Source organism: Zootoca vivipara, chromosome 10 (assembly GCF_963506605.1).
Source record: "Zootoca vivipara chromosome 10, rZooViv1.1, whole genome shotgun sequence".
Taxonomy (NCBI): domain Eukaryota; kingdom Metazoa; phylum Chordata; class Lepidosauria; order Squamata; family Lacertidae; genus Zootoca; species Zootoca vivipara.
The window spans coordinates 26,503,026-26,530,033 of record NC_083285.1 but is presented as its reverse complement, the minus strand read 5'-3'; the positions used below and the strand labels follow the sequence as shown (position 1 = coordinate 26,530,033).

The 27,008-nt window shown below is 41.6% G+C and overlaps 1 protein-coding gene across 3 annotated transcripts; it reads right to left on the bottom strand.

Moving 5' to 3' along the window:
• TBK1 (TANK binding kinase 1) lies at window positions 1-27,008 on the bottom strand. Of its 3 annotated transcripts, none has more exons than XM_035127798.2 (21): window positions 26,879-27,008; window positions 21,545-21,663; window positions 20,359-20,499; window positions 18,991-19,120; window positions 17,693-17,874; window positions 16,948-17,108; window positions 15,128-15,238; window positions 13,542-13,721; window positions 13,164-13,360; window positions 12,778-12,836; window positions 12,196-12,287; window positions 11,066-11,167; window positions 10,453-10,531; window positions 9,043-9,164; window positions 8,863-8,939; window positions 7,385-7,424; window positions 5,451-5,552; window positions 5,271-5,367; window positions 4,522-4,628; window positions 2,850-2,921; window positions 1-1,952 (listed from the first exon to the last, which is right to left on the bottom strand). In XM_035127798.2, exons 2-21 carry the CDS (start codon window positions 21,629-21,631, stop codon window positions 1,901-1,903), a joined length of 2,190 nt encoding a protein of 729 aa, XP_034983689.2. In that variant the 5' UTR covers window positions 21,632-21,663; window positions 26,879-27,008; the 3' UTR covers window positions 1-1,900. The 3 variants fall into 3 exon arrangements, with proteins under 3 accessions (XP_034983689.2, XP_034983688.2, XP_034983691.2); XM_035127797.2 differs by lacking the exon at window positions 26,879-27,008 and adding an exon at window positions 25,792-26,835; XM_035127800.2 differs by lacking the exon at window positions 26,879-27,008 and adding an exon at window positions 22,832-25,773.

The window sequence follows — 27,008 nt, the reverse complement described above, 5'->3', positions numbered from 1 at the left end:
AAAAAAAGTATTTTAATCAAATAAAACACTGCCCCTCCTCGTTCTTCTGAAAATTCAGAGAGATGGCAAAATCCTTAAAAATAAAATAAAATGAAACTAATAGAAAGGGGGAAAAACTCTGAAGGGATGGGAGAATGTGGCAGAAATGTCTTGAGTGACATAAAAGGCTGTCATCCATGATTTACACTATTTGTTTAAAACTGGTTTCAGTATACAGAAGAAAAATCAACCCTTTTCCATTTCCTCCCTTCAAAAATTATGTTATAAACATGATTATGCAAAATGATGATTCTGTAAAACAGAAATGATTAGCATAAAGTAAACACATTACAGAAATATAATCTCAACATTTCAGAATAGACATTTACATACAATAAGGCAGCAAAATTTCACATAGATTTACTACCTATGATTTCAGTAGTCCTTCCAACTAGGTTATTGGAAACTTGGTAATGAAAATAAGGGCTACAACAGTGAAATAATTTCTTTATCTATTTGAGACTATGTGAGATAAGATGATTCCTGTTTCTATTTTGGCATGTCAGGAATGGAGGAGACAGAAGGTAGAGTTGATTAGAAATTTGATTAAAAGAAATGAAGTGTTCTATGAAGGCCTCAATCCACAGAATTCTAGAATAGCCTCAGATCAATTGATCCTCTCCTAGAACTTATCCAGAATACTCTGGCTGAGAACAGCAGCTTTACTTTCTAGACATGTTAGAAAGTAAGTTCCACTAAAGTCAGTAAGACTGAATTAGATTGTTTTTGTATGTGTGCATGTATGTATGTTGAATTAGAAATTTTAAAAGCACAGTGTAAGGAAGCTAGCAGAAGCTCACTTCTCTACTACCTCCTCCCCATGATAGCCTGTCCAATGCTGAACTAAACTTTGGGCCTCTGCGCTGAAGGGGGCTGATGAGCTGTAAGGAAAACTGGGCCAAGGCACTTTCAATGAATGAGGAAAATGCCAACTCCTTTTCCAAGGCAACTGCATAAACACCTGTGCCAATGTTTTGCCTCAGTGTCAAATGCTTCAAAATGGCTTTAATAAAAAAGGAAACAATTCTCCTACTTCAGTAGAACTTACAAAGATTAGAAACCAGTATATGGTCCAAACCAGGCTCAACGTTTAACATGTATATGTATCCTCAGTGAAAGTAAATGCTACTTTTGAAATTGTATAGTTTTCTTTACAGCCAGTAAGATTTAATTAACAAGATTAATTGATTTTGAGACACACTCTATGCTAACAAACATGTTACAGCATTTCCGTCATCTGTTGATTTAGCAAATAGAAGATTCAATTTATATGTGCTTTTAAAATCCCTAAAACTGGCAGTTTATACGTACTCAAACTGAACATGATTACAAACCCAAAAATATTTCCTTCACGATTAGTTAAGAGAGATACTTCTTGAAAAGGTAATCACACTTTTCCCTGTCTCTTTTTTGTACTTGGTAAGAGACATCTGCTCACAATGAAAGACAGCAGGAAACAATTTCAGAGGATCCATAAACGAGGTACTGTGCATTCAGGTGACTTAAGGGGAAGCCCAATCTCCTTGACAAAAATGAAGTCGGGTTTTTCCAAGACCAGTTTCTCTAGCAACATTCACAAGTAAACAGGCAAGGACAGCATTTGAAGCAAATGCATTGCGTCAATGTGCTCACCACAATATGCAGCCGTCATTATTTCACACGGGGGCAAGTTCTGATGTTACTCCAAATGTTAAGACCACTTGTAACGTTACCAAAAGAAATATACTTTCTGTTATATACATTATGTACATATTTACATGCTTTTATTAAATACTGAGGGGGAATGCCAAGTTCAGAAAACTCTTTCAATGGATAAATGCTCTTTCTGTGCAAATTCAGACTGTGTCATGATAATGTCCAGCTAAATACAATCCACATTCCTCGGTCCACCATCCATCGTCAAAGCACCAAACCTAAACAAAAAACACAATTATAGCATTTAATGCTGTCTCTGGTACACAATATTGAGTGATTGTGCTGCAGTGCAATGGAATGAACTCATTCTGTTGATATCTATGGGATCAGAGTTCAACTGACTTAGCTGGATTGAGCCCACTGGCTTTGAATCGAATGAGTCTTTAAGACGCACCACAAGGAGTAAGGTAAAGGTAAAGGACCCCTGGACAATTTAGTCCAGTCAATGGGGTACAGCACTCATCTCGCTTTCAGGCCAGGGAGCCGGCATTTGTCCACAGACAGCTTTCCAGGTCATGCGGCCAGCATAACTAAACCGCTTCTGGCACAACGGAACACCATGACAGAAACCAGAGCGCATGGAAGCACCATTAACCTTCCTACCGCAGCGGTACCTATTTATCTACTTGCACTGGTGTGCTTTTGAACTGCTAGGTTGGCAGGAGCTGGGGCAGAGCAAAGGGAGCTCACCCCGTCGCAGGGATTCGAACTGCCGACCTTCCAATTGGAAAGCCCAAGAGGCTCAGTGGTTTAGATCACAGCACCACCCACTTGCCTTTCAGCACAAGGAGTGCATTTGTGTGAGTACAGTGGAAGGGCCCAATGTGTCGGTCATTCCTAACTCTCTCCTTCCTGGTGGGATGCCAGTTACACTCAAGCGACCAGCGTCTCTGCACAGAATTCACACGTGCGCCTCTGCAGTGTGGGAAAGCACCATGCAAAAGTGGCTTCTTTGCTTCTGGTTGCACACAAGACGCCACTTTGAAGCATCGATCTCCTGCAAGCAGTGGACCAACCCTCTTCACATGCACAAGAAATTCTCAAAAGAGAGGCACAGCTACGTGTTCACTGAATATGCTTGCTGCCAAACAAAGCTCCTTAAAATGCCCACTTACCTTTCCAAAAGGTGATTATTCTCGGCTAATTCTTTAACAACACCTTCCATTTCTTCTTTCAGTTTCTTCATACTGAAAGTTTAAAAGAAAGAAAGAAAAGGAATGCACCATTACATGCTTAATTCTTTATAAAATTACTGGCTATTTCTTTAATGTAATGAAACTGGAAGTGAAACAGATTTTTATAAAAGACACCCAAACTGTGTATAATGTGTATAATGACTATTTAAAGAGGATGACTAAAGAGCAACTTTCAGCTTGGCTCACTAAATACTAGGCTCTTCCAGGACTCTGAATCACACGAGGAGCCTACATGCAGGGAGGATAAAAATCAATGATTTTTTTTAAAAATTAAATTGGATTTCTAAAATAAAATGCTTTTAGAGGAAAAAATCTTTCTAAAGATAGTTTTCGATTAAGTTACATTATAGTCCAAAGGCTATTCACCAGGAAATAAGGATTTGGTTTAAGTTTTTACTGTGTGCTAAAACTCAGTCTAAGTTTTTTTTTAATTGTTTAACCACATCAGTTAATAAACATGGATATATATGCTATAATGTTGTTGCTATTAAGGAAATGATTATTTTTCTCCTTCCAATAAAGTACAGCGGAAAAGTTGTCCAAATATAAACAGTTAACTTATTAAACCTCACAATAATTTTGTAATTATCTGTCTATGTATTTCTAATAGTATAACCACATCAGTAATTTTTGATAGAGCTGTAAAAACTACTCTGAAAATTTATTGTTACAAAAGTGAAACCGTCATCTGGTTGGGAATATTAAAATCATACTAGCAAGAATGAGTCTTCTGCAAAAAAAGAGATTTAAATCTAGCCTTACTGACTAGTGATTTAAATAGTGATTTAAATAAATTTGAATTAAACCAAATCCATGCTGCCTACCTGAGTAGGAAAGGCTCCCTGTGGCAGATGTTTGAAGAAGAGGGAAAGAAAGGAAACAACTGCCCTTGTCCCTACTCTCCTTTATGCGATTCTTACTCCACGAAGGATTTTTTTTTAAAACACCAAATAGGGCTAGTGATGGTAGCATCATAAGAGTAAGAAACACAAACATTTCATGTCAATACTGTTTCTAGAATCATGCCATCTTGGTCCTCCAGATGTTGCTTGGCCACTAGTACCTTCAGCCTCAGCCAGCACGTGCAATGGTCAGGGATGATGGGAGTTGTAGTCCAGCAACACCTGGAAGGGCACAGATTAGCCACCCCTGGGTTTAAAAAGCTAATAAAGCTTGATGTCAACATTCAAAGGTGACTATGCCCAGAGTGGCTGGGGAAATCCAGTCATATGGGTGGGGTACAAATAATAAAAAAATAACAATCTTAACAAAAGCTTGACATTTTGAAGTACAGTGGTACCTCTACTTACGAATTTAATGCGTTCCAAACACACATTTGTAAGTCGAAAAAATTTGTAAGTCAAATCCCATAGGAATGCATTGGTAGAAAAAATTCGTAAGTCGAAGCAACCCTATCTAAAAATTCATAAGTTGAAAAATCCTATCTAAACCGCATCCAAGATGGCGGACTGAGCTCCATTTGTAAGTAGAAAAATTCGTAAGTAGAGTTATTTGTAAGTAGAGGTACCACTGTAGTTCTATGAAAAGCAGGTTTAAAAGCATTGCATTCACCCAGGTGAGAAATTCTTACCCAAGTGTCATTTCTACCAAAGTGTTTGAACTTGGATAAACTGGGTTAGTTGTATGTTTGATCCCACCCGAAGCAGCAAACATCTTATGGGGCAAATTTTCTTGTAACTGCAATAAAATACACAAAGCCATGTTAATAAGAAAAGCAGAGACATATTTCAAATAGATATTCACAGGATTCGAGGGGTGATATTTGGTACCCAAGTTGAAAAGAGCATATGCAAGGCCAACTGCGCCTCCCCCTTCACCCCACCTTGAATAACAGTGGTACCCTGACAGCACTGCTGGACCATTAGTCAATTCCTGAAGTCTGTAGTTGCATAACTCTATTTAGTAAGTTTTCCAGGTGTACAGTAAGTTCAATGTTAACAAAACAGAATTTAAGGAATTGTGAAGACTTCATTAAAAAGGAGTGCAGGTTATTATGAATTTCTGCAAAGCACTTATTCCTCTTTTGACTATCCCTCTTTAAAATACTGATATGGTATACAGTCGTACTGTGGAAGTCAAACAGAATCCGTTCCGGAAGTCCGTTCGACTTCCAAAACATTTGGAAACCAAAGTGCGGCTTCTGATTGGCTGCAGGAAGCTCCTGCAGCCAATCAGAAGCTGCGTCAGATGTCTGGCTTCCAAAAATAGTTCGCAAACAGGAACAGTGACTTCCAGGTTTGCGGCGTTTGGGAGCCAAAACGTTCAAGAACTAAACTGTTTGAAAACCAAGGTATGAGTGTAATTAAGGAGAACACTTACTTCATTTACATAGTCCTGATATTTGGACACCTCTTCCTCAATATCGAAGCAGAGTTTTCTGAGATTCATTAGCTGTTTTCTTAAAAGAAGCATCTTCCTGAAAAGGAAAACCAGTTTTAAAACCATATTTTTGTGTCAAAAAGCCTTGCTCTTGTAGATACACAAAACGGAGAATCTTGCCTCATCCATTCCTCTGCCTTGTCTAAGAAAACTTCGTACTTGGTGACACATTCTTCCTTGAACAAGGTCATGGCTTTTGTAGCATGTAGGAAAAGCTTCTGCCTGCAGCACAGAAATAAGAACCATACTGTCATATTGCTCCCAAATATTCCATTCTTCTAACAACCCTGGACCTTAAACACATACAGTATCTCTGCACACTGACGAGGGACAACATGGTAGAAAGAGCACACAGTAGACTACACAATTCAAAGTGCTGGTGCTGACCTTTAAAGCCCTAAACCAGGGGTCTCCAACCTTTAAGACAAAAAGAGCCACTTGGACCCGTTTCCGAAGAAAAAAAATAAACTGGGAGCCACAAAACAGGGACGTAATTAGAAATCAGAGGGCCCCATAGCAAAATTTGCTATGCCCACTAATCAATGCCCCAAAATGCCATAGAAAATTAATCAGGGCCCCAGTGTACCATAAATCATAATCAGTGCCTGATGTAAATAATAATTAATAATGAGGGCCCAATGTCATCCTCGTCATTATAAAAATAACTTTGAGTTTGGGCTGCCTTGATTACTGGGAATGGGCACCAGCAACCACTGCCTTATGAGTTTGGGCTGCCTTGATTACTGGGAACATAGCTGCCAAGTTCTCCCTTTTTTTAAGGGAAATTCCCTTATGCTGAATAGGCTTCCTCGTGAGAAAAGGGAAAACTTGGCAGCTATGACTGGGAATGGGCACCAGCAACCACTACCTTATGAGTTTGGGCTGCCTTGATTACTGGGAATGGGCAAAACTCTGACTCCCTTATTAGGACACCTGTATGGTTTCATGTGTGTTGCTCCCATCAAGTGAACTTATAAAATTTCCTCATATTGAATCAACCCATTGATTAATACATCTACCTCAATCTCCTGACCAGGCCGGCAGGAGGCCACAGGCAGGCCGCAGGCAGGAGCAGCAGCAGCAAACACGCGCTCCGAGCCCGCATGCCTTTTCTGCTGCTGGGCGGGAAGAAGCGCACCCGTTTAAAAAAATAAATAACTCCGCCCCCGACCCTGTGAGCCTATTGGCTGCAGAAATGCGGCGGGGAGGGGCTGATGCAGGGAGGGGGCCGACCACGCTCCCCGGGCTGCTAACGTCACCTTGCGTCCTTTTTGCACAGCGCACGCGCACAGCGGAGTTGTGGACTCCGGCGCGCGCCGTGCGGGGTGCAGGTGCACAGCGCGCCGCCGCAGCTGTGTGCTCCGGCGGCGGTGGGCACCGCGCAAGTGTCTGGCGGGCGTGGCGGGCGCCGCCGCATGGCTCAGGCGGCGCATGGCTCAGACGCCTCCTCCCCTCGTATCCGCTCCGGAGCCGCAGCAAAGGTGTAAAAGAGCCACATGCGGCTCCCGAGCCGCAGGTTGCAGACCCCTGCCCTAAACGGCCTCAGCCCAGTATACCTGAAGAAGTGTCTCCACTCCCATCGTTCTGCCCGGACACTGAGGTCCTGCGGCGAGGGCCTTCTGGCTGTTCCCTCACTGCAAGAAGCAAAGCTACAGGGAACCAGGCAGAGGACCTTCTCGGTAGTGGCGCCCGCCCTGTGGAATGCCCTCCCTTCAGATGTCAAGGAAATAAACAACTATCTGACTTTTAGAAGACATTTGAAGGCAGCCCTCTTCAGGGAAGTTTTTAATGTTTGATGTTTTATCGTGTTTTTTAATATTCTGTTGGGAGCCACCCAGAGTGGCTGGGGAAACCCAGCCAGATGGGCAGGGAATAAATAAATAAATAAATAAATAAATAAATAAATAAATAGTAGTAGTAGTAGTAGTAGCAGCAGCAGCAGCAGCAGAGGAATCCCACATATAGAAATCACACACTGGTTTTTTATTTTGTGTCCACTGGTGTGATGCCGGACCTCACCCAAAATATTTATAGAATTTTAAAAAAAGACTTACTTGTCAAATTTGTGGATTTGTTCCTCGTTATATGGAAGTCCTGAAGAAAATAAATGAATAAAATGAAATTGGATAGCAAAAGTAATGCTCAGGGAGTTGTGAAGCTTTTCAGGTCCAAGGGCAAACTTATAAACTGGAGAAGCTGTCTGAATGATTATTTCAAGCCAAACATCAGTGGGGGGAGAGGAGACCCAGTGAGAACCAGGGAGGATTTTGGGTATTTATTGATATAATATCGGTCTAATAATCATCAACTGTGTGGAGACAACAATTATTTTAAACAGAAAATTAAGGATTTTGTCTGGTTTGATTTACAATATTGGCATAGAAGCAACATCTCATAAAAGCTGGGGAGACACCAAAGAACTCTGGATGACTGCCTGGGATTTATGATGCAGTTTTAATTGGCCGTCATTATGGACGAAAGCGCAGGCCAGTTTGTTGTCAAAGTGTATGGTCATAGAGGGAGGTGAGTCTTCAATATTCTATGTTTGTATTTTTAACTAAAACCCTTCCCTGCAAAGGCTAATGCTTGAATGAGAACTGGCTTGGGAAAAGTATGGGGCGGATGTCTTGATTGGATTTATCTGGACAGAATGGAATGGACATCCACATCTGCATGTAATGGGAGGATTCTTGGACTGATTTGGCAGAAATACCAGCTTGTGAAGAGACGCTGTGAACTTATACAGGGGAATCCTGGACATAAAACCACACAGAAATATATTGTTTTATTTATCTCGCTTGTTGGAAGAAGTCAGAGGCTGTGGAAAATAATGAGGATTAACATCAGAATGACTTATGGGAAGCATCGGAAATGAATATGAGAAGCAGTAGAACTATGAGATGATCAGATCCCCTCCAAACTCAGCCTCTGGGCAGCGCAATGGCAGATCAGAATTGCTTTCTCTACTCGCCGTTTGAAACACATACTGTTTTTATAATCGATGACCCCCCATCAAGCCAAATAGTCGTACCTTGGATCTTGAACGCCTTGTGAGCTCCCGAACGCTGCAAACCCGGAAGTGAGTGTTCCGGTTTGCAAACATTTTTTGGAACCCAGGTGTCGGATGGGGCTTCTGATTGGCTGCAGGAGCTTCCTGCAGCCAATCAGAAGCAGCACTTTGGTTTCTGAAGACTGAACGTTTTGGAAGTCGACTTCCAAGGTTCGACTGTACACATATACTTAGCCATGATCATTTTAACTTGGAACTTTATTATTACCAGGGCTTTTTTCCTAAAAAAAAAGTTTATTACTATTATTTATTATTACTATTATTTTAATTTATTACTCACCCTTCACCCTAAGCCTAAGGTATGACAATTTAAAATAAATGCAACATTAAAAACAGTTTACAATCAAAACTTAGTCACAAAAAACAGGGTGGATCTTAAAAATATGCACCTCAGGTGGTAAAGAGGTAAATCTCCAGTACCTCATAACTAAACTCAACTAAATATAAACTAAAATTACTTACGGCGTTCTGCTTTGTCTTTTTTGAACTGATAATAAATTTCTGTAATGGAACTCAATAGCACTTGCAACCTTTCTGGGCTAGGAGAGAAAAAGTAAAGATATAAATCATTTAACACATGCCCAGTATGTATGAACTTGAAAATGAAACACAGTAAGAACTTTACATGGAAATGCCACTTACTTTCTGTCTTTTGGGTGTGTGCCTTCCTGGTTGGTCCAGCCATCAGACAGCAGGCCATTCAGACAGAGTTTGCTTTTGATATCCTGAAGACTGCTCTCTATTGTTCCCCGCGAACTTGAAAGCTGAACGAATGCAAGAAATTCAGCTTTACCCAGCAAAAATTTGCTGAAAGCTGAGTTTTGGAACATATATAGAAAGAAACCCTTTTATCTTTTATAAATATAAGATAAAAGGCTGTTTATGTATGCAACAACTGCGGCAAGAATTATTTTAGCCCCAAAATGGAAACAACAAGAAGTACCAATGAAATAAGAGTGGCAGGTGAAGATGATGGACTTTGCAGAACTGGCAAAGCTGATAGGAAAAATCCGAAACAGGCATGATCCAGTTTTCCAAAAGGACTGGAGTAAATTTATACGATATTTGAAATATTATTGTATGCAATTAACATCACTAGCAGGGTTGTCTGAAGACTTGTAATGAGAAATTTTCTACCTTTATTTAAATTTTGAGTCATGTTGTAATGAGTGCAATTAGAATTGGAAAACGTACAAAATGCAATGATATAAAGGTTAATTTCGAAAGCCATGAGGCGGGAGGGAAGGAAGTTGATAGGGTCTAAAGAGCCAGGGCAGTAATGTGGATAATGGTGTGTGTGTGTGCAGGCCCAGCTCTAGGGGTAGTCTCGGTGGCGTGGGGCACCAGGGTGCCAGGCCGGTAGGAGGGCGCGGAAGCCGTACTGTGCGCTGCGCCCGCCCACCAGGGCGGGGGGGCGGAGCGATCTCCGCGCCACGGCGCCAGGGCACCCAACCGGCTTGAGACGGCCTTGTGTGTGTGTGTGTGTGTAAAAGAAAGAAAACCTGGTTACTTTAGAATAGCTGAAAAGGTCTCAATGACAGAAAATTGGCCAGAAACCTGCAACACCTCATACCGGTAATAGCCGCAAGCCAAGCCACATTTCCTAGAATTTACAGGCGTCCACTTTAACATACTTTAGCCATCCTTGCATTGGAGCAAAGAGATACTTTCTACTGGCTGACAAGAATCTGTGCTTACAGGCAACATCCTTTCATTGCTGTCACTGTAAATATACACAAAAGACCACTGACACAAAAATAGAAAGTCATCTACATTGAAGGAGATCTTTTTATTTTTGCTTTTAGGGTGTGCGATAAAATCTTCTGGAATATTTCACTAGCACATTAATGCTCAGCACCTGTATTGGTTTGATCTCCTTGCAGTGCTGTTGTGAAAATGCTTCAGCATCACATTTTGGGGACGTGTTTCTTCATGTGAACATCCGTGCATGGTCACATGTGAAAAAAGCATGGCTCGCTATTTCCCCCACAAGAATTCTGCCGTATGCCACTTCTACACAAACATGCATGCATGCAATGTTAATGTGCTTACCCGTAGCAGCTTGGAGTGTATGTCTGAAATTTCATCCACTTCTGATGGTGCCAGGTTGATTTGCAGCAAATTTTGATATCTGTTCGCCAGAAAACAAGACACACAAAGCCAAATTACAATGGCCTACAGATCTGTTTTAGCATGATCAAATAATTGTTAAAAAACCCCCACAAAAAACTCTATTTGGTGATATGCCAAAATAAAATAATTATTATTATTCTGGATCCGACAGAACAGTAAATCCACAAACACCTGAAATAGGGAGGCTTGGATATACAATTGAGAACTAAATGTGCATGGAGATATTTCCGTAGACCTTGAAGCAGTTTTGCTGAAGGCTAGTTAAAAGTAGTTTATGTAAGTTATCCCCCCCACCCCATCCCCGGTATCCCTACAAGAACCTTGCAAGGTAGGTTATATTAAGAGACTCTCCAAAGTCAGCCAGTGAGCTTCCTGGCAGGGTGGAGGTATCGTGCAGCAAAAGGGATTTGGATTGCAATGCCCACCATTGTTCAACAAGACTAAGACTGGATATTATGCAATGACATGAGAAATGCAGGCCTTCCCAGCGTGCAGCACTCGTTCTAAAAAAAGAGAACATTTATATACTCACATTTTCCCAGCTTTTTCTATGTTTCTGTTGCAAAATTCCAGCTTGATAACCACCTCTGTCTTTTTGTGAAACGTTTCACTGTAATCCTCTTTGATTATTTCGCTAGAAAGAACACCAACTGTGTTAGCACAGATATGAAAAAATACCGGATATGCTAGCCGCGTGCTACAACAGAAAACGTCTGCTCTATATCAAAACTGACACACTCCCACCCAGCTCATGGAAAATAAATATGCATTGTTCAACTTCTTGTTGGTTGTCTTAACTGTTTTTATATGTTATTACAGTGGTACGTTTCAAACGCTGAAAACCCGGAAGTAAATGCTTCCGTTTTCGAACGCGCCTCAGAAGTCAAACGGCTTCTGCCGAGTTTTCCCATTTTTCTCTATTGAATTTGCAGGCCGCCCTTTGTGCCTCAGTTTTCGAACGTTTTGGAAGTCGAACAGTCTTCCAGAACGGATTACGTTTGAAAACCAAGGTACCCCTGTATACTGTATTGTAAATCACTTCAGTATGCCTCATGGGAAATGATTCATAAATGAAATAAGTGATAAGTAACGAACATCAACTTCTTCCTGAAAAGGTACTATGTTCCAAGAACAGGTGGTGACCATTTTAGGCGCGACTGCCGACCTGCAGGTCCTTTTGGACCCAGAAGAGGGCAGAACAGAGACAGAATGGGGCAGGGTGTGGTCTGTTGGTACGCAGGGGAGCTGGGAAGGGAACCTCCATGCAAAATGGCAGCTGCCTGTAAACAAAGACCACAATTCTAAGTACTTTTAATAGGGCGATAGTCCTCTTCTGAGTAAACAAGCTTAGAACTCCCATCATCCTGCATACAAGAATTGCTTTCGTAGGTGGAATTTGATGATTAACAGAAACTTAAGTTAATAGTTCACTGCAAGGAACAGGAAAGCCTATCGCACTGTAACTACCTCCTATGCAGCACCAAAGGATATAATTCTATTCCAGCTTAGGTTTGTCTATAGCTGGATGTGCATGGCAGTTGTTGGGCAGAGATCTCTCTGGGGCTTTCCACCTTTGTAACTGGCACTTGGAATATCCGGGGTCGGTAAGTGCCAGAGAAATGATTCCCTCTGCCCGATCAAGCAAATCACAGCGCCACTCACATTAACCACCTGATTCCCTTCCGCATCAGTTCCTGGTAAAGCAGTAAAGCACGGGCAACTCTGCAGGCGTAACAAACAACCCCTGTAACCGCCTGGAAGACCAAAGAAAGGTGTGAGCAGCACACACTGCAGTTTGTCACAAGCAAACAGACTGCGATAAAAACTGTATGAGTATATTTTTAAGGAAGCTAAATCAGGAAAAGGTTGAACATCGAGGCAGGTGGGAATACTGAGCAACACACTTATCACCAAGACAGAATGAAAGGTTGAGGTTTCTAAACTTTAGTTTTACAGTTTGGACTTCCAAGACATCTGTGAGGTGTAAAAGGAGCACATACACTTTTAGAGATTTTGGGATATTGGGCTGGGACAAAGGGTAACAAAGGCAGCAAGGAACTCAAGATACTACCTGGTAGGCAGGATACTGTATATTAAAGTTGGGGTAGAATATTTGGGCTGAAGGGGAGACTCCATCTATAACAGGTGCTTATCGGGTGTTCTGCCATATCCAAGTTCAGCACCAATACATGTATTTCCCTTCTAGGAAATAGTCCCATGGCACAATTATGAAGAGATACTCACTTTTGCCATGCTTGCATCAGTATCTAAGTCATAACGTTGGTGGACCTTAGGAAGCAGAACTAGAACAGAAGAATATAAAAGAAAAATTACGATTAGGATTGCTTTATTTCTTAAATTTCTATTCCACCCTTCCTCACATGGTTTTCCAGGATAGCAAACCGATTACTTGCTCACAGCTTTGTTTAAAAAGTAACTTATTTGGTCACATAGAGGGCTGATGTCTGAAACAACTCCCACATGAGGAATCCAACGTAATGTGTTTGAAATAATAATAATAATAATAATAATAATAATAATAATAATAATAATAATAAAAAATAATACCAGGTAATAACAATTCAGTTCCAATAAGTTAGCCATTAAAATACCAAAAGGCTCCATCATACTTTCTTCATAGAGTAATCCTACGATGTTCACAGCCTCCCTGCTCACAATGATTATGGGATTTTCTTCAGTGGTTCTGGGGAAAGATTGTGCCAATCTGCTGGGCTCTAGGACTAAACGCCGGCCTTCATATATCAGTTCCTGATTAATTGAAGCTATTTTTGTCTGTTTGTAGACCAAATCATGAAACATGGCAGCACTGTTAAAAAAGAAAAAAGAAAAACATTTTTAAAATGGCTCCTAATGAAGTAATGTAGACAAGAGTGAAGAAGAATGGATCCAGAATTAATAAGCAAAACTGTTCTATTCAGAGGTAACCTAATCCTAACAGTTTGAAATGTCATGTAAGAATAAAGATATGAAAATGCTGAAATACTTACTTATTATGGATGTGAATATAAATTTTGTGTGCAGTCATTTGTTGCAGAGAGAAAACATGAATAATTATTCGGTGCAGTATATCGCTCGTCTCTGCAAAAAACTGATCAAATCCCCAGCATTTCTCTTGATCTGCTTCAAGAATATTTGCAAGAACGGGTGTGAGCAGTACTTGCAAGCCCCTAAAATAGAAAAATAAACATATTTGCTTCTAATTCTGAGTAAGCACAACATTCCTTCTTTTCCTTCTGCCCACTCTTGAATCTGCTGGTTTTTATGTATGTATAGCAGCACTGCCAACAGCACAAAACTCTCTAGGCTACCTTGCCTAGAAACCAACTGGTCAATGATTACTCATATCCTCTATGAAGCAGGGAAGATATTACCTACTGAGATATTTCCTCAACACTTGCTGGGTAAAGATAATCTAATTAATCAGTATTTTGTACAGTGCGGAGGGTGTCAACTATTTTCTGTTAGTAGTGGGACAGCTGCTGGCAGCAACAAGAGAGATGTTTGCTGAACCCATACCCATCAACCTTGGTTCTCCAGATGTTTTGGAACGACAACTCCCATGATCCCTGACCATTGGCCCTGTTAGCTAGGGATCATGGGAGTTGTCGTTCCAAAACATCTGGAGAGCCAAGGTTGCCTATGCCTGTTCTAAGGCAGCAAACCTTAGGGAACTTATTTGAAAGCAAGTTCTATTGAAATTCATGGGTTTAGCTTCCAAATAAAACTCTATGTGGAACGTACAACATTTTGCTTTCCTAGTTAAGTGTTGCAACTAAATAGCTGAACCATGGATGAGGATGGGCCACAAGTCAGGATGTGAAACTATGGTTTGCAAGCCACAGTTTGTGCTGATTTAAGCATTTCATCTGTACCTTACGAGGCATAGATGGTTACAGCTGTTTTCCCAGCCCCTAAGCTAGCAAAGAGACTTCAGCTGTACAAACGGAACCTTGGCTTCACTAGTTAGGATCTTAACCAGGATTAAAGCAATGAACCATGGTTACTGCCAGACATATCTATATTGAGTCTAACCATGCTCCAAGTTGGGGCAGTGATATACCATCAACAACTGAAGCATAATGAACAAAAAGCCCAAAAACCTTGGGTTTCCAAGAAGAAATTGTTTCTTAGCATTCTTGGCAGCAACATGAAAGAGGGATATGGTATCAGGATCATGAAGTTGAAAGAGTTATTGGAGGTGACCTAGTCCAAACTCAGTGCTGGCATCTTCTTTGAGACTCCTTAGGGTAATAATAAAGTGGGATATCAAATCTAAACTCTACTACTACTACTACTTCTTCACATCTAGGTTTCACCTACACCAATTTGTCTGAGCTCTAATACTGTATTCAAGTTTTAATCATAATACCTTTCTAAATAACAATATTGTCCAATAAAATAGTGGCAATAAAATAGCATGTGTGGGAAAGCAAACATTCTATATGCACAAAAATGGTTTCTAATACCAACACAAATGAAGTGAAATACGTCTGATATCAGCTAAGGAAAGCAGAGGGAGAAAATACACTCAGCATTCAGTTACTTAAGTGAGACAGCAATTTGATGAACTTACTTTGAAAGACTGCAGGAAACAGGCATATCACGACTCCATTCAATGGGGCCATTTTCTGCTTTTTGTACTCCAGATATTGCACCGGAAGGCTTTCCAGTTATAATTTTATACCTTTGGGATATTAAAAGGGAAAGTGCAGTCATTTGAAAACATAAGATTTTCTTTAAAAGCTTAATCATAATCTTAATAGGAATTATCTGTTTGCGACCTTGGACCAGATTACTGCTCAGGGATAGGCCACATTGTGTTAAAAGGCAAATTTCCCACGCACGAGTGTTTTCTAGAATTTTTCTCAGGAATGTGAAGCAACTTACGTTGTATAAAGATTTGAGACAAGTTCATATATATATATATATATATATATATATATATATATATATATATATATATGGGGAATAGAACATGCCTCCAGAACCAGAACTATTAAATAGTTATTAGAAACAGCAATCAATTGTTAGCATTTAAAAAACAATAATGATACATGATTATTGGACTAGAGGATCTGTGTAAAACAAACAGAAGTATTTCATTAAAAATTGTGGATGAAGAAAGCTTGTGTTTTTCCTGAGAAATTTTTGCAAGGTCCTTCTTCCCCAGGCAGTCCCCGATGACGCCTCACTCACTTTTCCAGAGAGCCCTCTAACCCTTTGGAGCAGCTTATTGGGTGGCACATAAGGGAGGAAGACTCAGCAAGAAAAGCATACTCCAACAGGGGCATCCCTTAAGCTGAGTTCCCCTGAGCAGAACTCTGGATCCTAGCCATTGGGCTTGCTTTCTCTAACTTGCTAAAGCGAGTTGGAACTCAAAGCAGATCAGTTCGCAGGTCTGGCTAATGATTTACCATATTCTCTCTCGTACTAAAAGACACGATAATGAGTAATTCAGTGGCATGACTACTGCATAAATGTCACTCCCAGAGTCTGAATAACAGCCACTGCTGATGTGAAAATTCAGCATGAGTTCAGGGCTTTAAATTATATTAAGGTTGCCATGTGAGTTGCTGCCACGAGTGACACTTTTCGGAAGTTTTCATCTGGAAGCTGAATGTATGGGTTGGATCTAGGGGTGAGGGGAAGGCCCAACCCACAAGTTGGTGGAAGATTCTTACGTGACAAAAGAGAACTGAAATCCTTGCTGCCCTTATGCTTGCAACAAGGTCTAATACAGCATCTCAGGAGGCACACTTGTGCTATGTTCTCCATGTTTTACAAAGTCTCCTGCTGGCTCTTCTGCAACAGTCTGCAGTACAGCACCAAGCCAGGAACTGCATCCACATGGGATGCTACTAAGTGGATCTGCCCCAAGCTGGCTTCTTTTAATCGATGGCCACAACTTTGGAAACAAGGCAAGAATATAAGAAGAGCCCCTGCTGGATCAGGCCAATGGCCTATCTAGGCCAGCATCCTGTTCTCACAGTGGCCAACTAGATGCCTCTGGAAAACGGGCAAGCAGGGCTGAAGTACAAGAGCATTCCCCACGTGGCTTCTAGCAAGTTATTTCCTACAAGGTATTAACACATATATTCCAGTGTTCTCATGCTTTGATGAAGATGCCAAATCAAATTTGCTCCTCAACACAACTAGAATAAAAAAAAAAACCCAGTTCTACATGCTTGTAAAAAAGCAAAGTAATTTGAGAATAATTTAACAAATTCACTACAGCTGGTAAAGAATGAGGTAGTGGCAGTACATGTAAACCCAGTGTTAGGTATTCAAGAGTTTACCCAAATCACACAAGATTTTTATTCCCTCAATTCTTTGTTTTCTATTTTTCTTTGATAGCACAACTTGTGAATAAAGCATTTCCTCTAAATTACCTACATCACTTCCTTGTTTCTACGAGGCCCTTCGAAAGGTCGAAAGGGTAAACTTCCAGTTGCAGCATGGTAAAATGTCACCCCTATGCTCCACAAATCAACTGTTGCCCCGTATTTCTTCTGATGTTCTTTTCTCAATACTGCTCGTTCGTACATATCAGGATGCTAAAAGAGAAGCAATACTAGAATAAATTGTTTCATCAACAAGCGGCAAAACGTACAATGTCTGAAAACTTTCCATTTGTTACATTCAATAAAGGTCGAAATTACCCTTGAATGTGCCTTTGAATGATAGTCACGTGCACCATGGACAAAACTGGCCTGTGTCCCTCTTTCCTTCCTTCCCTCATCCGATGCCCACTCGCATCTCCATCACAATATGTTGCTGATCAATGAACTCAAAACTCAGATTCTGCTAGTAGCCATGCAGGCTGTTGCTAAAAACAGTTTCTTTCCTAGAGCAATTTTGGCCTTAAATGGAAATTCTGGACTTTGAAGTCGTTTTATTTGTTTATTGTTCTGTATTGTATTGTGCTTATTAGTATTTTAATTCATGTGGAGTGTCTTAATTGAGTTGATACAGCAACCAAGAAATCTTGTTGTTCCCGCAAGGGGCCAGACAATATTCTATTCTATTCTGTTCTATTCTATTCTATTCTATTCTATTCTATTCTGTTCAGATGTTTGCCCCAAGTATCAACAGATTACACAAGTAAGGCTAAGAAGAAATAAAATTTGTGTAGGTTTACCAAGTATTCTTCTGTACCGTAGAGGGAGACAAATTGCTCATCATCATCCAGCTCCCTAGCAGCCCCGAAATCTGTCAGTTTATAAACAGATTGACCATCTTCACCTATAACCCGCATGATATTGCCTGGCTTGATGTCACGGTGCACGATTCCATTCTCACGAAGATGGTTCATGCCAGCCACTTAAATGCAAGGGAAAATGAAGAGAAATATATGTAAATTTTAAAAGACAAGTTATATTTCTATTGGATTTATTCCTCTAAATCTGTATTTATAAGCACTGAAAGAAAACATGCAAATATCCTGGCTGAAATTCTAAATGAGCTTCCACTGAACAGAGTTCCACTTTCAGCATTCGCAGCAGGGAGGAGAGTGTGATTTCTGCTTATTTCCTTCCCACCTTTGCCCTGCAGTCCATTGAAAATCTGCCCCACAAGGTTGGGGAAAGCTCGGGAACAGCATGCAAGGTGGCACATGGGGAAAGGCAAATTAGTAAAAAATACCACCCCACTTCCTCCTCTCCAGTGAGAGTTTCTGCTGCATCACAGCATGAATGGAAGGAGTCCTGCTTAGGGTTCCCAAGGTAATAATAATAATAATAATAATAATAATAATAATAATAATAATAATAATTTATTTATACCCCACCCATCTGGCTGGGTTTCCCCAGCCACTCTGGGCAGCTTCCAACCGAATATTAAAAACAGTACAGCATCAAACATTAAAAACTTCCCTAAAAAGTTGATAACCTGCAACTTTGAATAGGGCATAGAATCAGACCAAAAGTCAATGAAACAACTGCATCAATTGAATCGCAGGATCCTGACAGTTGGCTCTAGTCAATATTCCAATTATTTGGACCAGCTGGAGATTCCAAACAGGGATCAAAGGGAGCTCCATGCAGAATGCACAGCAGTAGCCCAGTCGTGATGTAACTAAGATATGTGTCACTGGGGTCCGGTCTGTTTTCTCCAGGAAGGAATGCGACTGGCACACCAGCCGTCCTTAAGGGAAGGAATCGTGAGCACTCTTGGCGGACCACTTCCTGTTAGTTTATCCACTCCACAGTCTAATAGATAGGAGTGGCATGCGTACATTTAACAGCAAAAGTTACCCCTGTGTAGCTTAGTACACCTGCATGCGTCAAAACCAAACTTAAATGAGATTGCATCCATCCTATGGTTCCATATCTGCATGCAAACACGTTCAAACTAGGCGAAGAATTCGAAGGCAGTGCCATAAACAAAGTAAGCCCAATATGTGACCTTAAAGTACATAAGGAAACAACTTCCACATACCAACATCTCTCAATACAATTAAGAATTCTGCTTCTGGCAACCCGTAGGCATTAGCTGGCTCTTCTAAAACTGTATATAAACTGCCACATGGGCAAAATTCCATAACAAGGACTTTATGTCTAGAGGTTGTCTAGAAAAGAAAAACAGAAAGGTTTGCAAGTTAACATGCAACAAATCCCAGTGCCAGAAAGATAGCAAAAAAGCTTCACTGCCAAAAAGTTTACCCAGACCCACAGTTAGTCAAGAAGAAAGATATAAGTTCCTTTCCTATGGGTTAAAAAAGAAAAGCAAATAAACTTATCTTGAGCAGAGATAAAAGCAATGTAATTTAGAAGTTATGGTCCTTAAAAATCAAAGAGAGAAGAAATGGAAAACTGCTAGGAAATATTTTTGTCCATTCTTTTCTCCACCACTCAAAAGTTCAGTATTTTCGGCTGCCCAGAATATACTTGATTTCCCTTAGAAAGTAAATAATACTATGCACATTTCTTGGAGGTTTTGCTGAAATTGATGTTAGCTATTGCCATCAGTTATTAGGACTGATGAGCAATTCTAAGAGGAAAAGCTTCAAGGATGGAGCCATTTATGTGTGTCTGCCGCACCATTATTTGGACTGAAAGCAATTCTATTCTGTGTTGAATGCAGACATTAAGAGAAGACTCTTAAAAAAAGAAGGGCCATTATTAAAAATCAAACAGATGTTTCATAATTATATACATCATCTATATAAATAAATATGTAAAATGCCAGGTTGTGTGTGCTCAACTTGCTCCGAAACCGCTTGACCGATTGCGTTGAAATTTGGACACAATGTCACATGCAAATAGGTGAGTGTTAGTATAAACTTAGATTATACATATGTCACACCTACCACATGTGAAAACATGGTTTTTTGGAAACGCCAGAAAAACAGGAACAGGAGAGGTTGCAAAACATTGCCCTCTAGTGCCGACTCCACTGGTACTGCAGCTACCAAATCTTCCCTCTCCAAAGCAGCTCAGCTTGGGTTTGCCGGGAACCCCTGCTTGACAAGACCAAAACTGCAGACTTACCTGAGTGGAGGCGGGGGCTCGCCAGGGTGGGGGTGGGGGGAGGACAGGTTTGGGATGGGTCACGGATTGGCATGGGGTGAGGGGAGTCACAGGGATGAGCCACAGCAATGCGTGGCTGGGTACTGCTAGTATGCAATAAAGCAATGCAACCTGTTCTACGGCACATTCATAAATGTTCAAAAACATATCAGAAATCATACACTGTCGCCGTGAACCTCAAATCAAAGAAAAGGCATTCTGATCACTGGAACCCGAAATAAAATAATAAAACAATGCTCAGCAAGCTACCGGAGCAATAGTTTTTTTAAAAAAATACCTCTTCTTCTATGGCAAATAATTTGACAATGTTCTTGTGATTCAATTTCTTCAGCACTTCAAACTCTCTCATCTGAACATCCACAGGACGAAGGAAGCTAAAGTTATTGAACACTTTTACGGCATACAAGTCTCCTGTTTTCTGTAAAACAAATAGAGAGTATTTTTTTATATAAAAGAAAAAGCATTCCACACAATTGACTTAGGAATAAAAACCTTGTTCCTGCATTCATTACAAAACTATAAAAATATACTTTGCATATGAATAATAATAATAATCCCTCAACACAGTGAGATTTACTTCTGAATAAACATGGGTGTGAGTTTGCTTTAAAAATAACGTGTTGGGGGGGGAGGGGTTACACTTTGGGTTATATCCAACCAACTCAATGCACACATGGAACCATTTCTGTGGCCACAATGGAACTTCTGCTCTCCTTCCTCCGGAGAATTGGGCAAAAACCCAGAGAAGATTTGTAGGGGGGGGCGCATGTGGAAAGGGGAAAAGAGAGAGAAGTGGGGAAGGGAAGTTTGGCTGTGCTTGTTTTTAAATACTTGATAACTATGAAAGATGTCAGAAGACTTTAAAATGCATGTGTTGAATCCAAGGGTGTCCGTACATGAGTGAATAACATTTCCACTTGCAGAATGGGATTTCCCTTCCCCATTCCCCTAAATCTGAAGGATTTGGGGCCCCTCCAAAGCAGACTTGGGAGTGCAAGGGTTTATAGTGGGAGGAAAGAAAATCCATTCATGCCATGTTGGATTCAATGCTGTACCTATCATCAGTATATTGTTACTTCAATACCCAAACAAAAAAGGGAATAAATGCCATTTTCTAAAGGTTCCAGTGTGAATAACTTGTTAATCACTAACTAGCACTTTACCTTTAGAATAAGGAGGGGTATTGTTTCAGTTATCTCCAGTAAGGTTTTCTTATACTCTACAGTAAGATAAACCTTTTATATTTCATGAGCCAAGCAGTTACATATGAAAAAGGTATAATAAGACCCTCTTAGTCATGCCTCCTGTGTTTCCAATAATTTGCACTGCTGATTGTATATTCATTTCATAAAATACAAGAAAAAAATCAATTCCATTTAATTTTACAGTGACAACAGAGACTACTTTAAGATCGTATAAAAGCCTTTCCAGCAGACAGCTAGAACTTCCGTCTCCATACAAACCTTGTGTCGTCCACGAAAAACATTTGCAGTAGCTCCTTGTCCCAGAATGTCCGAGAGAAGCCAGAGATAATTCGAAGTGCTTTGCATTTTTGCTCCTGATTGGGCAATTCTTGTTTGATCTGAATAGGGAAATAGATACTCCTGAATTAATCGCCACAGTACATGTGACAGTAGACAAAAGTTTCACGTCTTACTCAAAACTTAAGGGAAGTACCCTAGGAAGATTAGCCTGATTAGTTCCAGAAATTTCTTTTTACTGATATCCTGGAAACCACAGGACGAAATAATTCTAGTTCAAATCTATTATTGGAGATGCAGTTTATTTCTGACTTCTGAATACGGATGCAGAATAAAATGGAGGCCAACAACAGAACTCTATGTGTTGTTTTCAGTCCAATAATTTTTTTTATCATTTTCTACATTTGTTTTCAAAATTAGCCAAGTTGTTCACATTTAAGTCTGTGAAAATATGATACAACTGTACAAGTGACCAAGGAAATTATGTTACCAATGGGATCCACAATCCAAAACATTATCACAATATCGCTTCACAATATCAGCTTGTAAAAGTAACTGCGCATGTAAAATTCAAAGCAAGACTACATTCATATTAACTCCATTCTGATCCTTTCATCTGCTTCTTTCCCAGCTTACTTCATTTTCTATGATATATTCACAACCAGCCTTCCATGCTGGTGCTCCTTTTATTTCTATCTCTCTTGATTTTCTTTTCCTGCTCTCTGTCCATTTTGTCTTATATGCGCCAAGAGCGGCACACCTATTATTTGCAAGGTGTCAAGTAGCAGATTGGGATGCTTATAGGAATTTAACACTTGCAGAAACCTATCAAAAGTGAGAATGGGGACAAGGCAATTCCAGCATGGATCCGTCTCCGTGAATTAAGAAACACACAAGAGAATTGGCAATGGTTCTTCTCCTTGCTTGCTGAAGCTAGCTAATCTAACAGTCACAGCCCAACCATCTCTGAAAGTCTTAAGAATGGTTACCAGTACCACTGAATCAGCAATTGAGATAAGGCATAGGAGAACAGCAGCAAAGCAGAGACTGAAGTAAAAAATCTACCCATTGTTGGGTAGATTGGCTTGCTTCTCCCCACCTGTCCTGTTCAGGTAGCTTAATGGTTCTCCTCCAAGTTTATTTAATTCAAGTCAGTTGAAGTGTGAGCTAACATTTACCCTGAGTAATAAACCTTATGTTTTCTTTATCCCTTCAACCAAAAGTTTTACAAGGCTATTTCTTTCTGCAAGCATGCTGCAATATATTTACCAAGGAAAAGAGGTGCAACATGTAGAACTTTGATTGATGGCTCTTTCTATTCTCCTGTAAAAGTGGCCACAGACTTTTCGGACCTTTCTCAATCTAAATCTTTGCATGCAATCTCCCGCTGGAGACAGGCAGGCCTTGACCTTGCATCCATCTGTCTCTAGCAATGCAGCTTGCAGATTTCTTTAAAAAAAAACATTTACAGAGCTTTATAAATCCAAAAAGGGTTTTCCCCCCTTCTTATATGGCTTCAATTTGAAATAGCTTAGGAGCAATTGTGGTTCATTATGATACACCTCCTTCTCCTCCTTTTTAAAGTGTATTTTATTGATTTTCAAGATGTGCTTCCTTCATCATCAAAGTTGCCATAATAGAAGGGTTAGCATATTGTTACTATAAATAATCACCACTATACTACTGCCCACTTGCAAAGAACTTTGCAATCTATGTGGTGAAATTCTATGCAGATGTGCTCAGAAGCATGCCCCTTGACATCATAGATCCAGCTTGGTATGTATAGAAGTTAAGAGTATCAGACCATTGCTGAATACACACTGTATCTTCAAAGCACACTTTTTCCTTCAAAGAATCCTAGGCACTGTAGTTTTCCCTTCACAGGGCAGCCCTTGACAAGTTGCAATCTACCAACCTAGCCTACATCACAAGTGTTGGACAAATCTGTTCCAGGGATCTTTCCCAGAGGGATTCAAATTTTTCTCTGAAAGAAGAAGTCTATGCCACAATCAAGCATAAGCAGATTTATTGTTGGTTGACACAGTACTGTGTACAAAGAACCCCTCCCCCCCCCCGCCAGCTCCTGCTGGAAAGAGGGGATTACGCATTCCAGTTCACATCACAGATAACTTACACCCTAAGACTGTTCAAATATCCCTACTACAATTCCTATTGGTTAAGAAATTGCAGTTTACAGGCATCCCGATCCGCCTACATCATGTTTGCTCCTAAACACGTAAAACAGGTACCCCCCCCCAACAATAACATATATCCCATGTCCTTTCAAATTAGCAGGTTTTTACAATAGGGGTGTGTTTTATAATATTCATGAAGCATTTGAGCATGCGTACTAGTAATTGGGTTAATTGGGACGCAGGTGGCGGTGTGGTCTAAACCACAGAGCCTAGGGCTTGCCGATCAGAAGGTTGGTGGTTCGAATCCCTGCGACGGGGTGAGCTCCCGTTGCTCAGTCCCAGCTCCTGCCAACCTAGCAGTTCGAAAGCACGTCAAAGTACAAGTAGATAAATAGGTACCCATCCAGTGGGAAGGTAAACAGCGTATCCATGCGCTGCTCTGGTTCTGTACGCCAGCTCCCTCAGCCAGTAAAGCGAAATGAGCGCCACAACCCTAGAGTCGTTTGCGACCGGACCTAACTGTCAGGGGTCCCTTTACCTTTACTTGACTAGTACTTAAGGATGTGGGTGGCGCTGTGGTCTAAACCGCAGAGCCTAGGGCTTGCCAATCAGAAGGTCGGTGGTTCGAATCCCCGCGATGGCGTGAGCTCTTGTTGTTCAGTCCCTGCTCCTGCCAACCTAGCAGTTCAAAAGCACGTCAAAGTGCAAGTAGATAAATACCGGTAGGTACCACTCTGGTAGGAAGGTAAACGGCATTTCCGTGCACTGCTCTGCTTCGCCAGAAGCAGCTTAGTCATGCTGGCTACATGACCCGGAAGCTGACAAACACCGGCTCCCTTGGCCTATAGAGCAAGATGAGCGTGGGAACCCCAGAGTCTTCCGCGACTGGACCTAATGGTCAGGGGTACCTTTACCTTTTTACTAGTAATTAAACTATCACTTGCTATTTCTCCTTGCTATCTTGGGTCCCCTCTAAACTATAAATCTATCCCTCTTTCAAGGCTAACAATCTACTTCTAACACATTCTTTACTTAATTGTAACATTAGCCAGGAAAAGAGCCTCTTAGGGAGTCAAGCTTGTGAGTCCAACATTTGCTTTGTCTCAGCAACTCAGGTTGTAAAACATGCTGATAAACAGTTCTGCAAAGGGCCCTCCTTGGGGCTCCTTTGAACCCCTTTGTTCACAGAATCGGTCTTAAGGCAGGCATGGTTACCCTCACCATACCTTCCCTAAGAATAAAACTCATTTTCATTCATTTATCCCACAACAAGGAAGATAAAATGGGGCTTGGTGAGCACACAGTGTACATTACCTTGAGCTCCTCGAAGATGAGAAAGAAATTTCACATAAACATGCATGCACGTATACATACATACATATGTACAGTATCACAGCCTTATGCTTCCTTCCCCATTCTGTAGCCAGCTGATGAAGCAAAGTCATCCTATTTACCAGGCATCCCCAAGCTGCGGACCTCCAGATGCTTTGGCCTACAACTCCCATGATCCCTAGCTAACAGGACCAGTGGTCAGGAACTGTAGTCCAAAACATCTGGAGGGCCGAAGTTTGGGGATGCCTGCTATTTACCTTTTCATGAAACAGAAGCTAATTCTCAATGAGGCTATCAGCACAATCATATGCATATTTATTTTGAACCCCAGGTGAATTCACATGGGGCTTACTCTCAAGTAAGGAGAAACAGGATTTAAGTTTTTGACACCAGTGGGGGGGACGGGACCTGAATCACTCCAGCTGTTTTGTGATTTTATATTGCGAATTTGCGTTGTGAACCACCCTGAGACCTGCGGGTATAGGCCAGTATACAAATTTGAAGAAGAAGAAGAAGAAGAAGAAGAAGAAGAAGAAGAAGAAGAAGAAGAAGAAGAAGAAGAAAGAAGAAGAGCAGCAGCAACAACAACAACAACAACATCTCTTATCAGTGCCAGGCAATGATCTGGAACAATGGGAGTTAAGAGTCCTGCAATAACACCAGGTTCTAGATTATTTCATTAAGATATACAAAAGAAAAGTGAACACTGAGTGGCCTAAGTCTATTTGTGAGAGGGTGAAAGCTGAATCCAAGGCAACAAACCTGTCATGGAACTATGTAACGCTGGCCACAGATCTGCAAATCACCCAATGCTCCACAGCTGAGCCCATAAACGATCTTTACTGCCAAAATGTTATGATTGCACTCGGGCAACAGGAAACTTCCGCTTCCATGCGCAATCAGTGAAAGCCGCTTCTCTGTACACAAGTTCTCCAATTAGAAATATGCAAATCACCCAACGCCTCACAGTTCAGCCCATAGGGGGATCTCCACTGTCAAATATTAAGTTTGCATTCCAGGAAACAGGAAACCTTTCTGGTGATTGATCCACGGGCGAATGCTGCGGGTTTCTCTGCACACAAGCGATCCTGTTATAAATGTGTTTCTGTGTGAATACACCCTAGTAAGTGCTAGGTCATGAGGGGCAGGAGGACAATATCTGGGGTGCTCAGTTAAGAGCTGGAGGAAGGAATCACTGTAGAGTTGGAAGGGGTCCCAAAGGTCATCTAGCCCAACCCCCTGCGAGGCAGGAATAATTTTTGCCCGATCTTGGGCTCGAAGATGAAGAGTGTGGTGCTCTACCGATTGAGCTACAATGTGACACCTGCCATCTAAAGAAAATGTCAGCGGGGTGGCGGAGAACAAGAGGAAGGTTGCAGCAGCGCCACCAAGTCCCCGAATAGTCAAGGAGGGCCGGTTAGATGCCCAACAGAGGCTCCTGGATCTTTTAGACATGCAGACACGCCGGCCCTCGCTCCTCGGTGGGCACGTCGAGAAGATTGCGCAGCTCAGAGGGCGAAATGTCTGGCAGGCAAACGAGCAAAGACGCCGGGCAGCTGAAACAAGGGAAGGCTCAGGATTCGAACCCCGCTCCCGGGTCGCTCTGCGGTGCACGGGGTCGCTTCTGTCTTGAAGCGCCCCTCTCCGGAGGGTTGCAGCACCAGAGCAGGGCAGTGCCGGGAAATCCCCGCTCCCGTCGGGCCTGCAGAAAGGCTGGCCGAAGCCTCCTCCTCCCCTTCGTCACTCGCTCGCCTGGGCGAAAACGAAACCCAGGCAGCAGCCACGTTCCCCGCTGGCTCTTTCCTGCGCGCGCCCCTCCCCACCCGCGCCGGGAGCCGCGCCGCCTTACCTGGGTCCCCTCGACAAGCCCCTTCCGACGGCGAGCGCGGGAAGCAGCCCCCGGCCGAAGCCCCGCTCCTCGCAATCGGCGCGGCCCGCCGAGCAGCCTCCCTCGTCCGGCTCCCCCTCGCCTGCTTCCG

Bases quoted from the DNA above. Each gene is read 5' to 3' on its own strand.
- TBK1 (XM_035127797.2), bottom strand. The intron at 17,875-18,990 runs GTATGTGGAAGT...CTTGCATTTAAG, and splicing joins AATTGTATTGAGAGATGTTG to TGGCTGGCATGAACCATCTT. The intron at 8,940-9,042 runs GTAAGTGGCATT...TTTCTCTCCTAG, and splicing joins ACACACCCAAAAGACAGAAA to CCCAGAAAGGTTGCAAGTGC.